Source organism: Nannizzia gypsea, genomic scaffold (assembly GCF_000150975.2).
Source record: "Nannizzia gypsea CBS 118893 supercont1.2 genomic scaffold, whole genome shotgun sequence".
In the NCBI taxonomy this organism is placed as follows: Eukaryota; Fungi; Ascomycota; class Eurotiomycetes; order Onygenales; family Arthrodermataceae; genus Nannizzia; species Nannizzia gypsea.
In genome coordinates this window covers 1,838,912-1,851,129 of record NW_003345200.1, presented here as the reverse complement: position 1 = coordinate 1,851,129, position 12,218 = coordinate 1,838,912, and the positions used below count along the sequence as shown (strand labels likewise).

The window sequence follows — 12,218 nt, the reverse complement described above, 5'->3', positions numbered from 1 at the left end:
CCATGTCGTCTCATCTGTGCGTATCAGATGTAGGAAATTTGACATGAGTGAAAAGGAAAGTAACAACCCAACGGTCTTCTCCCAGAAGTATATGCAGAACGATGCCGTTATATTAGAATTATGTGTTTACAGCCCGCAGCCGAATGTGAATTGTGAGAGCAGGGCTAGGAGGTGACTTTTATAATGCCTGTATCCAGCAGCAATTCATGACGGCCGTTCCAAGGAGTAATGGCAACAAAAGCTCGAACGTGAATGTCGAAGGTCGATCGCTCATTAGCTGAGGGCAGCAATCATAGCGGTTAAAATCGTAGAATGAGGTTAAGATCAAGCTGCTGAATTGATGTCAGTGTCGTATACGAAGGCATGTTTTGGGGGGGGAAGACACTCACATCGCGGAGGACGAGGTGGACAGAGAGGGCCGATCACCACACTGATAGAGTTGCCGAGCAGCTCTCAAGAGGCGCTGGAGGCGGTGCAAGGCTGTCCCCTGCCGACTTTCAAAGCTGACTGAGGCCACAGAGGGAAAATTCCAGGCTGCAGGCCGGAGACTTGGAGCTCCCTGGGGCAGGGCTGTATGGAGGAACAGCAACCGGCACGAGCGCGGCGAAAAAAAGGCCAAGAATTGACGGCGTGTGGGAGTGAGGGCGACGAATCCCGGGGATATGATCGGACGAAAGGTCTCTGCCGCTGTCGAGGTGGCTGCCGTGTCAAGGGAGGCAAGGCGAGGTCGCGGAGGTGAAGTCGAGAAGAGACGAGGAGACGTCGAGATGATGACGGAGGACGAGGACGACAGCAGAAAAGTAACACTAGAAAAGGCAAAGGGAGCAGGGGCCAGAATGGGGCTTGGCGTCGCTCTCTTTATTTCGCGGGGGAGTCACGTGGAGAGCCAAAAACGACGAACAAGAAGGGAAAAAACATAGAAAAGACAGAAAGACGACGACGACGACGAAGACGATGAAGAACAGGAAGATAGGAGAAAGGGACGGGGGAGAAGAGACTACGATACACGGGGCGGACAGAGACAAACGGACAGCGACAAACGACAAGGCCAGGCAAAAAAAGAGAGGGAGAAACGACTCGACGTGCGCAGGTGCATTTCAGCCCCTGTTTCAACCCGCTGAGTGTTCCTCGCCTGCTGCGGGTTTGTCATCGCCTTCCCTCAACCCGGCCACCCGCTTTTCTAGAAGCTCGGCAGCGATGCTCCCTGCTTGCTCCTGGCTCTTGGGCTCCTGGCTGCTCGATGCAATATCTGCAGCGCTGCCTCGGATCCCTGCATCATAACTCGACTAATACACTGACAAAACCCACCTGATGCGCTGGCGAACTCGCTCTCCCAGCACCCATTGGCCACAGCAGGACCCCTTGTCCAGTCAGGAGAGTCACCTCCAGCTCCACTGCACACAGGAGTCGATTCGATCCCATAGCGTGTGTATTGTTTTTCTTCTTCTCTTTTCTTTTTTTTTTGTATTTTTTGTTTTCTCAAAGCTTATATTCGATGACGGAGAATGGAGAACGGAGAACGGAGAAGGGCTCAGGAGAAAGCCATTCCAAGCTGCGAATCCGTCCAGTCGAGAGAGGCATAAGAAGGGCACGCGAGCAGTGACGAGACCTGCAAATATACTTCGCGGCACTAGAACGCCGTTAGACGGAGAGTAAGATTACACACTCGTTAGTTCAACCATCTTTGTCTAGGTAAACCTAGAGCCACGGATATCGAATGGGGCGTTCTCGTCTAATTCATATCAAGTTTGATGAATGGCTTCAGGGCAAACTGCGACAGGCGGCTGCTCCTGCTGCAAACCAGAAGTATAACAATAATAGCCGGTTTATTCGTCAATGCGAGGCCTTATTTATGCTCGGGTATTGCCACCATCACGATCAGCTACATAAATGGCAGGAATCTCCAGGGAAGATCTTGTCCGGTTGTCACACTTAGTTCTGGCCCGTGTTGCCGATGTCTGGGGAACTCTTGTCGACACATACATATGTAGCTAATGGCTATATCTCCTGGCATTAAGGACAAGCTAATTTAGGAGCAGAGATAAGGAGATCCCCCTAGTGCATTCGGTCAGAAGAACAAGAAAGAGGCACACACACTCACACACACACATGTATATATATATCATCAGCAGTCTGTCGCATGGATACCCGCTGTATCTGCTCACTTCTACAGAGTACAGATTATATTAATTTTTGTGGTTGTCCAGAGTTACACTACAGAGTATCTGTCAAGGCGACAGGCAGGGAACCGTTAACTTCCCTGATTTATCGCGAGGGAAGCTTAAACCTGCAGCTATTTATGATTTAAAGATAAACGATTGGTTCATTACAATCATTTGTCCTATGACCCTGACTAACTAATAAGATATTTGCTTATGTAAGTTTGTTACTTTAAACGACTGTTAGAGCAATGAGATATGAATATTAGTACAGGGTGTACAAGTTAAAAAACATCTCTTACGTAGCAGACTAGTTAACTAAAGCTCGGTAGTTGTTAATAGAATAAATACGTGTCACTCTGCAACGGCTTGAGGATTACTAGTTGGTCGTTCCTCACAGAGCCGCAACAACGTCATTTTTAATGTTCGACGTTCAAGGCACAGTTAATAATAATAAAGGGTTTGAAAAGACGTAGTGTCAACCCGAATGTATTCTCTGATCTAGTACTGCAAATTACCTAGTCCCAAACTCCATAAGATAAACTGATGATAAGTGAACAGATTGAAGTAACAAATTGCTGGGCGAGGATGATGCACAAGAGCTGCCAAAACCAAGCCTCTTATGCCACCGGATTATCCAAATCAATAAAACTCATATGTGGTGTATATATCCACAGTAGTGGTTACTGTAGCCAACTGTGGACGGATCGAAAACTGTCCACCCGAAATAGCATCACGAATATCGATGGGTAGCATGGGGTAGAAGATGCCCAATGAACCGCATGGGCCTTCGGTTATAATTTCACGGTCGCATAGACACTCAAGTCTGCCCATAGGTATACCTGAATTCATGTGTAGTTGGAAAAGGGTCGCATCAGATACTGGGCCATAGTCTGGCAGTAGCGATGGGAATACAGGTGGCGGGTCGCAGCATTCTCCCGGGCAGCAGCCATATCGACATAAGTTTGAGTCGTAATAATCAGAATCACGACGACGTGAGCGTCGACTTCTGCGTGAGCGGCGGGATACACGACCATCCCCCTCATCGCCGAAAAAGAGACTTCGGCGGCCGGTAGTGCTGGGTGGGGTCCTATCATAATCTCTTCGGCTGCGGGAACTGCCAGCTGGAGCAAGGTCATCATAGTTTCTCCGGCCGCCTGTATATAGTATCAACGCAGTGCTGGTGGATGATGAGCCAGGATCTCGGGGTGCAGTATAACTCCTAGGAGTGTCTGACACTCTAGATGATCCGTAGGCTCGGGATGCTCTAGAGCTTCCGGATCGTTCGTACCCGCTAGGTGGTCGTAGCGAGCTAGTCGTATAACGCTTGGAGTCGCGTTCTTTGTATTCTGGTGGATTGCTTCCAGCATCAGTAAGAAAGTCCGGAACCGCCAATCTGCCAGAACGGCCAGTGTATCCTTTCTTCGTAACCATGATGGGCATTCCGGGCAGAATTGCGTTATAGAAATGATAAACCTGAAAGGAGATAGTTGTGAGTGTCCAGGAAGTGGAAGAACTGGGCTACCACTGCGGTATTTATGTACCCATTTCAGCAAGGGGAAGATTTGTGACTCCCAAATTTCCGTAATGAAGTCACATTCCCAAACGGGAAGTGGGCCTTGTTAATTCAATCCCTTGCCTAATTCCATGGATATATGCATAATGGAGAGTGTGAAGAGATTGTAGCCCTTTGAATAGAGCTGTCACTGCTCTATGGAAATCCTGGCTTGCCCAAGACATTGAACATAAATTGAATATACTGGGGCCGGGATCCTCGGAATGATGCAAACACATCCTGAAGTAACCCATACGCCAGGCTCAGCTTGAGCCCAACTTTTGCCGTTCGAGCTGCCGTATAGACATCGTGACGGGCTGACGAGCAAACATTGAATTAGCAACCAGTTATTACAAGCTAGAATCCCCTTGATAAAGATAGAGAGGGAGTGAAAAAATATATTACCGAGCAAGCTGTAGACTCCGGAGAATGATAACCCAGCAGTGACCGTGGATAAAAAGTCACGGTTCCCACGCGCATGGTCCACAGTTTCTTCAAATATGCAGAAGGCAACGGCTCCAATTCCAACCTTCATGCCCAGTTTTGTGCCTTCCTTCAACCCCCCTATCATGGACGTGTAATTCTTGCTCTTGTGGTACTGGTACCACCCAGTCGGGCTAGTAGGAAAGCGGTGGGCGTTCTCAGCACGGAATCGGAATGAAGCCTTGGTGCTTCCGTGAGAAGCTCCTAGAGCTAACCCCGAGGCGAATGCAGCTATTGCACTTAGCGGCAGACGAATGCCCACGTCTGTCCCTAGACGCGGAGGATTTTTGTTGTCGAAAACAGCCGATAGTGTCCCGTCATCTTCCTGGGGCAAAACTTGTTCTTGCAGTGACCCCATGGCGCCAATTGCGTGTTCTCTGCTATAGCTGCCGCTCCTGCGTAATATTAAAATGTCGAAGTGTTGTGCTGTGGTCTTCTTCAAGTCAAAGAGCTTGATGATATGGATGTTTTTTTATGTTCGAGAGAAACCTTGAACTTGGCAGCGGCGCCAAGGCTGACGGTTGAGCTAGTAAGGAGGACAACGTTTTGGACAACTTTGGCCGACAGCATTGAATATCATAGTTCGCTATTTAGATTCATTTTCTTTTTTGCATATTCTAAACATGGTAAGCATATATGGGGAGAGTAGTAAGACGACGTTAAGCTGATTCGGTTACTTTCTAGGCTGAACCAAAATGGACACTTCGGTTCAAGAACCACAATATCACCGTGCTACTGCTTGTTTCTCCCGCCGAGCCGTTCGACTCTATCAAAGCCACTCTTTTAAAAGCACTTCAGATCCGTGGGATAAAAGAAATAAACGGGAAACCTGTGCCAGATGACGCAGCAGGAATTGAGCTCGGTGCCCCTCTTGAGCGGAATAACCTAGAGAAGGGCTGGCAGCCGCTGGCGATATCTGATGGCAAGACAGACGACGGGGCGGGGAAAGGGAAGAGCAGTGTTTTCAACTCTAGCCCACAGGGAGCAGATCTCAGAGATGCGCAGGCTGTGGCGTTCAGGTTTCGGACGCCAATGGAGGACGGTGATCTCGAGATGGACCTGGATGACCCGGGCTGGGATGTCCTGATTCCTTCGTATGATGATGCAGACGAAGATGAGTGACGGTGCTGCCTGTTTTTCCCCGGGGGTCTGTCGAATCTTTTAGTACGAGTGCATGATATTCAAGCAGATACATGGGCATGAGACATAGTAAACTCGATGCAGCCAGTCAACTCTTTGCAGTCCCCTAGCGCAGCTGCAACAACCGCTATGTCTGTTCATGCAATCGAATAAAAAAAGGACATGGGCATGGGCTTGAACCCGGTAAAAAGGTATCTGCAGACTGCTATCTTTGCGAGCTTCAAGATCACTCGCCATCAGGCTGGCGTCGGCCGTCTCTGGCGAGCGGACCATGCCGGCACCCTCAACATCTACGAAAACGGTAGATATACCCGCCAAAATAACAATTATTTCGCCATGAAACCGCCCTCTTTTCTCTATATTACCTATATGTAGATCTACCGCTGCCTGCGAGCCCAAGGTGCTCCAGCCTAGGGTGCTGCAGGCCTGTTACTACGGCAACCGGCGCCGGATAAACATGTTCGCTGGCAGCATCAACATTGCCCTATCAGGTCGAGTTCGACAAACCTGCAGACACGACTGGGGGGGAAAGCTAACAAGACGCAGTCTTCACGTCCTCTCTATATTAACTAGCACATCTACCTACGTCTCCGCCAGCTACCCAGATTGCTCTATTCTCTTACGTTTATATTGGTAGAACACTCAACGTGGTGCGCGAAATTTATTTGTTTACTCCTTAATTAATCTCCGCCCATCAGCATCAGCACCAGCATCCTCCACCACCAACACCTCCCGAGATATAATGGCGGCCTCTGGCGGCGCGTCTTCGATCCAAGTGACAGTTCGAGTACGGCCGTTTACTATTCGGGAGGCTGCACAGGTGTCAAAATGCGAGGATGGCATGCTTTTCATGGGCGATGGGTCCCTGGCTGGCAATTCAGCTCCAAAGCTACAACAAAAGGGCCTTCGATCTATCGTCAAGGTGGTCGATGATAAGTGCCTGTAAGCAAGTCTCTGGCTCCCTTGTCCTTTTATCGTCTTTGTGTGTCGCCTAGCTAACAGAATTTTCTTCTACTGCTATGTAGAGTATTCGATCCCCCTGAAGACAACCCCTTACAGCGATTTTCTAGATCGGTCATTCCAAACAGAACCAAACGTGGCAAGGACCAGACATTCATGTTTGATCGGGTCTTTGACGAGAATACCAGTCAGGGGGATGTGTATGAGGCCTCCACAAAACATCTGCTGGATAGTGTGCTGGAAGGATATAATGCTACAGTATTTGCTTATGGAGCCACAGGATGTGGAAAGACGCACACAATCACAGGAACCCCACAGCAGCCTGGGATAATCTTCTTGACGATGCAAGAACTGTTTGAAAAGATTGCAGAAAGGTCGGGAGAGAAAGTCACGGAGCTGTCATTGAGTTACCTGGAGATATACAACGAAACCATTCGCGACCTGCTTCTCCCCGGTGGAAGTAAACAGGGACTTATGCTCCGAGAGGATGCCAATCAAACTGTATCAGTTTCTGGCTTATCGACTCATCGCCCTCAGAATGTACAGGAGGTGATGGATATGATCATGAGAGGAAACGAATACCGAACAATGTCTCCTACAGAAGCAAATGAAACGTCCTCTCGATCGCATGCTGTGCTCCAGATAAACGTAGCGCAGAAGGATCGGAACTCAGACCTCAACGAGCCCCATACAATGGCAACCTTGAGCATCATCGATTTGGCAGGAAGTGAACGAGCAAGCGCTACTAAAAACCGCGGCGAAAGGCTAGTGGAGGGTGCCAATATCAACAAATCCCTTCTTGCCCTGGGCAGCTGCATCAATGCCCTATGCGATCCACGGAAGCGCAACCATGTTCCATACCGCAACTCCAAACTAACTAGGTTGCTGAAGTTCTCTCTCGGAGGCAACTGTAAAACGGTTATGATTGTCTGCGTTAGTCCTTCAAGCCACCATTTCGATGAGACACAGAACACACTGCGATATGCCAACCGGGCCAAAAATATCCAAACGAAGGTCACAAGAAACGTCTACAATGTTAACCGACACATTAAGGACTTCCTTGTTAAGATCGATGAGCAAATGGCTCTCATCAATGAACTAAAACAACAGCAAAAGGAATATGAGTCTGTTGCCTTTGCCAAATTCAAGAAGCAGAACGAAAAGAAAGAGTCTGTGTTACGTGAGTCGTTTGCACGTCTTCGCGGCGCGTACGAGCATGCCTTGCCCGAGAGGCAGGAGAAAATCGATTGCATGGTACGACTCAAACAAGTCAGTCGACGGATGTCAATGCTCTCTGCATGGATTGCCGCATTTGACAATGTGTGCGCAGCCCGTGGGCAGGATGATACCATGTATAATCTCCAGGCAGTTCGCAAGTCTGCTCAAGGAGTACTTTTTGAATTGGAAGGCAGTCGCCAGCACTACCATCAAAGAATTGGAAAATCCTCTTGGGAGAGAGCCTTGGATTCTGCTCTAGAAGTCGGTATAAAACAGCTCCGCGAGTTGGATACTTGTGATCATACGGATATAGAAAATCTCAAACGGGAGGCCCAGCTGTTGAAAGCTAATGCGCAGTCTGAGGCTTTGACTGCCGTTTCAGAGTGGGACAAAACCAGCGAATTTGAGACCGCTCAACGGCTTCTTGAGGCGAATTTTGAAACTATATCGGCTATTGAACATATAATGCAGCTTACTGAAGATGAAGCTATTGAAACCCGGGAGGAAAATTCTGGGAAAACTCCTGGAATCTTGCTGTTCCAGCACATCTAACGTTGTTAAACCAAATGGAAGCAGCCCCGTTAAAGCAGAAGCATTTCCACCTACCAAGGCGGGAACCCCGAAGAGACGGAAGAGAGTGAGCCTGATCGGCCGTGCTTCACTCTCGAAACCCCTTGTTCCCCCGGTCACCATAACTCCTCCCGTTAACCAGACACCGATGAAAGGCTCTCCTCGAAGGAGGAAAGGACCTGGGCTCAGGAAGAGTATTTACTTTACGCCCAAGAAGCCGGCAAAGCCTGGAAAGAGAAACGTCCGATGGAAAGACGACACCGAGGACGGCCCTCTCGCTGAATTCTCGAAAACTCCGCAAAAAGCTGCTCCTTCATCACCACAACCACCATCCGGGTCACCTTCGTCTCTACCGGTCCCGACAATGGGATCTTCTATTCCTCTACGGTCTGGCTCGAGGGAATCCTCTCCAATACCAACTCCACCATCTATACCAAGTACGTATTCCAAAAACTCGAGATTCCAGGCTGGTTTTTTGTCTAAGAAAGCCAATGAGGGCTCCCCCGGTCCCGCACCCGCGCCTCCTAGCTTAGCCAGACTCTCCTTATCGGACACGGAACCGCCTACTCCCCTACGCCAAATTAGCAACAGCAGCGCTCTGAATCGGAGGTCTCTCGACCGTGAATCTGACAACCATTCCTCTGACCGCGAAGTTGAGCCCCTCAAAATCGACAAGATGGACGCTGTTAAAATCGGCTCAGCCATGCGACGTATCTCTAGCGTTGGCTCTGGGCCTGGCGGATCCGCCAATCGGCCTCGTCACCGTAGCCCAAGCCTTTCATCAAACAGCCCACCGAATGAGAATGCCATGTTCACTGCCTCCCAGGCCCGGAGAATGGTGAAAAGCGAAAAGGACCAAGAAGGGAAATACGGCGTCTTAGGCCCGAGGACGTTTCCGGTCACAAAATCAGGCAGTCAACGACGAGTTACTTCCATCGATCTAAAAGTGAGAGACGTGAGCAATTCGAGCAGAGACGGCATTAGATTTAGCACTCCCACTATGTCTTCTGGTGGCCAGCATCGACCAAACTTCCAGGGGTCAGCGGCCAATGCTTGTCGTTGATTTATCATTCCTAATTTCTTTGCATTCCCCATTTGCTCCCCCTTTTTTCTATTTCTTACATAGTATTATACCAATTAAATTTCCGCGCAAGGGGGTGTTGTGTGTGTGTGTGGTTGGCGTTGTGTGGAATACAAGTTTAGCATTGCCGTTCGGTTGTCATTTCTCATTTGTATTAGTTAATAATTGTTCAACTTTTCTTGACAGAATGTACCTTTGTTTACGACGTTCTAATGATCAGTCACGTTTACATCATCTATCAATTTTAATGATTATTATTGTCCAGCGTAGAATAAGCTATTTGCCTGATTTCCTGTCCACCCCATATTCCGTTGCTAGCGAGTTATCCAATCTCATATCCGAAAATCGCCAGTGGCTCATAAAAAGGCACTCTTCTACCGTATTTCCAAATAATTTTCCAGCCACACATTATTAAAGACCAAGGTATCGTTCCTTCATTTGACTACGGAGCCCTAGCAACTTTAGCTTAAAGATCAGGGGTATCTATTTCGGAACACGGCGGATTCGACGTATCGCGGATAAGCGGGCGGACTATAAGTACCATGGCGTGGTATAGTATATGGAGTAACATTGTAAAGATGCACCAAGAAGAGGATACCAATCAACAGGGAGAAGAGGAACGCTATGGTTGAGTTTCAATGCATCGGAATACGAAGAAGGGAAACATGTTCAAATTTCACCAATGAAACGGATACGGGGAAGTCGGTTTAATTTCGAGCTCGGGCGAAGGTATACGGGACGGTCTAACGTGGGAGGATGACAGCGGTCATTCTAGGCTAGCCCCTCGGAACCTTTTAGCAAGTTGTTCACCATCCAAGTTGGAATTGTGAGAAGAGGTATGAGGTGAGGATGAAGTTGGGAATTGACGCGTAAAGGGCCATGATCGTTTTGGGGGCGTCTCACCGCTCTCCTGAAGTATTGTCACGAGCGTGGCCCAGCCAGCTGTATTAATCAATTGTATACCATCGGCGGGGTCATGTTTCGTAGCCACCGTGCAAAGGAGGGTTTCCTCATCCTGTTCGAAGTAAGGGAGAATGTTGTTTTAGTCTGGTGGAATGCTGTTGTTATATTGGGGGGAATGGTTCGTATTCTTACTTACCTGACTGAGGATACCCATTCCATGCAAGAAGGTGAGAAGATGGAAGTTGGAGACGGCTTTTATGGCTACGTCGGGATTATTGCTGCCGGTCAATTTAGTCGCAACACGTCTTAAATCTTGGCTTTCGCCAATGATCTCTCGGTTTTCAATCGGGAAAGACGAATCCGTGAAGACAGTAGTAGGCGTAGTTGGGAATCCGTGCGTGAGAGTGACAAAGAGATATTCAACAGGGAAGCTCGGTTTGGCGTTCTCCTGAACGCTGACTTTGTATTCGTTAATCCTCCTATAGAAGACCTCTGGGATATATCGTGTGATGTTTGCGTCGTTAAGCTCATCCTCTTGCTGAACCAGCATCACCGATGGGTCAGCAGATGGCTCGATGATGTCTGCCCTCACCATTTCAACAGCGGAATTGGAAGCCTGGTAAGCGCAAACGGAGATGGCACCGTTCTCATCTCCACTCAAGACGCATGTCACGAAATTTGAGCCAAACTGGCCAGTTTCACTCCATTTGCAAGGTTTTGGGTTCCGCGCTTGAAACTGGGATGCAAAGACAACCTCTAGCGAAGAAAGGTAGTAAGAATCAATATGTCGTTTGCAGATGACGGTTCCATCCCCGGCACCAGCATCGATAAGATCGGTGAATATTACACCTATCTTTTGCATTCCGCAAAGTTTGGCCACATGGTCAACATCCTTCTCGTTCTCCCATTCATGAAGTGTTACCCCGTCCACTTCGTCCACTTGCGGTGGTTCGTATATAGCCTGTACCACGGCTTTTATACCAAGTGGTACCTCTGTGTATTCTTCGTATGTTCCGTAAAGGAACCCAATCCTCTGGGAGCCGGTCTTGCGCCAGAAGTCCAGTAACGAATTGATAAGATCGGGGGAGGAAAACTCAACGTGATCGATCATTCGGAACTGTTGCGGCTGTAAGGTGATGGCACTTGGCTGGCATTTGGTACATATACCTTCAGGCCAAGCTGGATGTCCGGACGGACAATCCTTCCTCACTCTATAAAAAGGTTCTGATAGAGGTGGCATGTAGGAGCTCTTTAGTTCTGGTTTGTTGGTAAATGAGTTGATTTTTCGAAGATAGGAGTTGAATGAAAGGTGTTTTATCTTCTTTTCAGCCAGGTATTCGGGGGCATACGGCTCCAGCGGCATGCAGTAATCACACATTCCCTTGGGACCGTGTCGACACATCTTTTGGTCAAACGAGCGCGGGATTTTCCCATCTTTGGTGTCTAATCGGTTATCCAAATCCGATTGTCTTACGATTTCCCAGGGATTCTTTATTATGGCTGTAGGAGAGGTTGGTCGTTTCGTCGATGGAGTATCATCTCGTTTGGGTACGACGCCGCCATCTAAGCGGTGCGATGACTCTTGCTTTTTTATAGCCCCCGCCTGTCCATTTAAGGAGCCATTTGCTGTGGATTTTTGCTCCTCATAACCAACGAACAGCTTGTCACCATGCCTGCATCCTTCAAGTCAGTCACCACTGGCAAACACCAGCTTTAAGCCGAGCTGCCACTCACGATAGTCCAACCCTCTGTATGGAAACTCCCTTTAGCGTTGTAAGATTCCTCTCCTGACCGCCAGTGCCTATTGGTTTGTTTGAAAGAGAAACTGAAGTTGGATCAGTATCTTTAGGTAGATTCTCAAGTATCTAGTAAATAAGACATGACAGTGTCAGAATATTTGCCCAACAGAGTACTAAGATATATCCTGGAGACAGATAAAACCAGGCGGACATACCTTTGGCAGTAGAGCAGTAAATTGTTCCGTCGGGCTAACCGTCAATCGAAACTGGCCGTTCCGGCTCTCAAATCGTAGAATTATTGGCCGCGGGGAAGCCATGTCTAGAGGAAGGAATGCTCAAACTGTATCATTTGCTGTACCAGAGAGGAGGAGAATAGCCAGGGGAGTAAGCCGGAAAGAACGTAAAGTGTT

General features: G+C 48.5%; 5 protein-coding genes across 5 annotated transcripts; 2 read left to right on the top strand and 3 right to left on the bottom strand.

The window, feature by feature from the left end:
• Window positions 1-2,801: 2,801 nt before the first annotated feature.
• MGYG_02717 (hypothetical protein) lies at window positions 2,802-3,593 on the bottom strand (the record flags this gene model as incomplete). The annotated part of the gene is made up of 1 exon (XM_003175138.1): window positions 2,802-3,593. The coding sequence occupies one exon, from the start codon at window positions 3,591-3,593 to the stop codon at window positions 2,802-2,804; it is 792 nt and encodes a 263-aa protein (XP_003175186.1).
• A 277-nt stretch (window positions 3,594-3,870) lies between these two features.
• MGYG_02716 (hypothetical protein) lies at window positions 3,871-4,555 on the bottom strand (the record flags this gene model as incomplete). Its single annotated transcript, XM_003175137.1, has 2 exons — window positions 3,871-4,031; window positions 4,120-4,555. 2 exons carry the CDS (start codon window positions 4,553-4,555, stop codon window positions 3,871-3,873), a joined length of 597 nt encoding a protein of 198 aa, XP_003175185.1.
• Window positions 4,556-4,820: 265 nt separating this feature from the next.
• MGYG_02715 (hypothetical protein) lies at window positions 4,821-5,319 on the top strand (the record flags this gene model as incomplete). Its single annotated transcript, XM_003175136.1, has 2 exons — window positions 4,821-4,823; window positions 4,882-5,319. The coding sequence occupies 2 exons, from the start codon at window positions 4,821-4,823 to the stop codon at window positions 5,317-5,319; spliced, it is 441 nt and encodes a 146-aa protein (XP_003175184.1).
• Window positions 5,320-6,079: 760 nt separating this feature from the next.
• MGYG_02714 (hypothetical protein) lies at window positions 6,080-9,148 on the top strand (the record flags this gene model as incomplete). Its single annotated transcript, XM_003175135.1, has 3 exons — window positions 6,080-6,279; window positions 6,363-7,898; window positions 7,987-9,148. 3 exons carry the CDS (start codon window positions 6,080-6,082, stop codon window positions 9,146-9,148), a joined length of 2,898 nt encoding a protein of 965 aa, XP_003175183.1.
• Window positions 9,149-9,932: 784 nt separating this feature from the next.
• Window positions 9,933-12,125, bottom strand: MGYG_02713 (NPL4; the record flags this gene model as incomplete). Its single annotated transcript, XM_003175134.1, has 4 exons — window positions 9,933-10,181; window positions 10,266-11,742; window positions 11,804-11,934; window positions 12,024-12,125. 4 exons carry the CDS (start codon window positions 12,123-12,125, stop codon window positions 9,933-9,935), a joined length of 1,959 nt encoding a protein of 652 aa, XP_003175182.1.
• Between the last annotated feature and the right edge of the window lie 93 nt (window positions 12,126-12,218).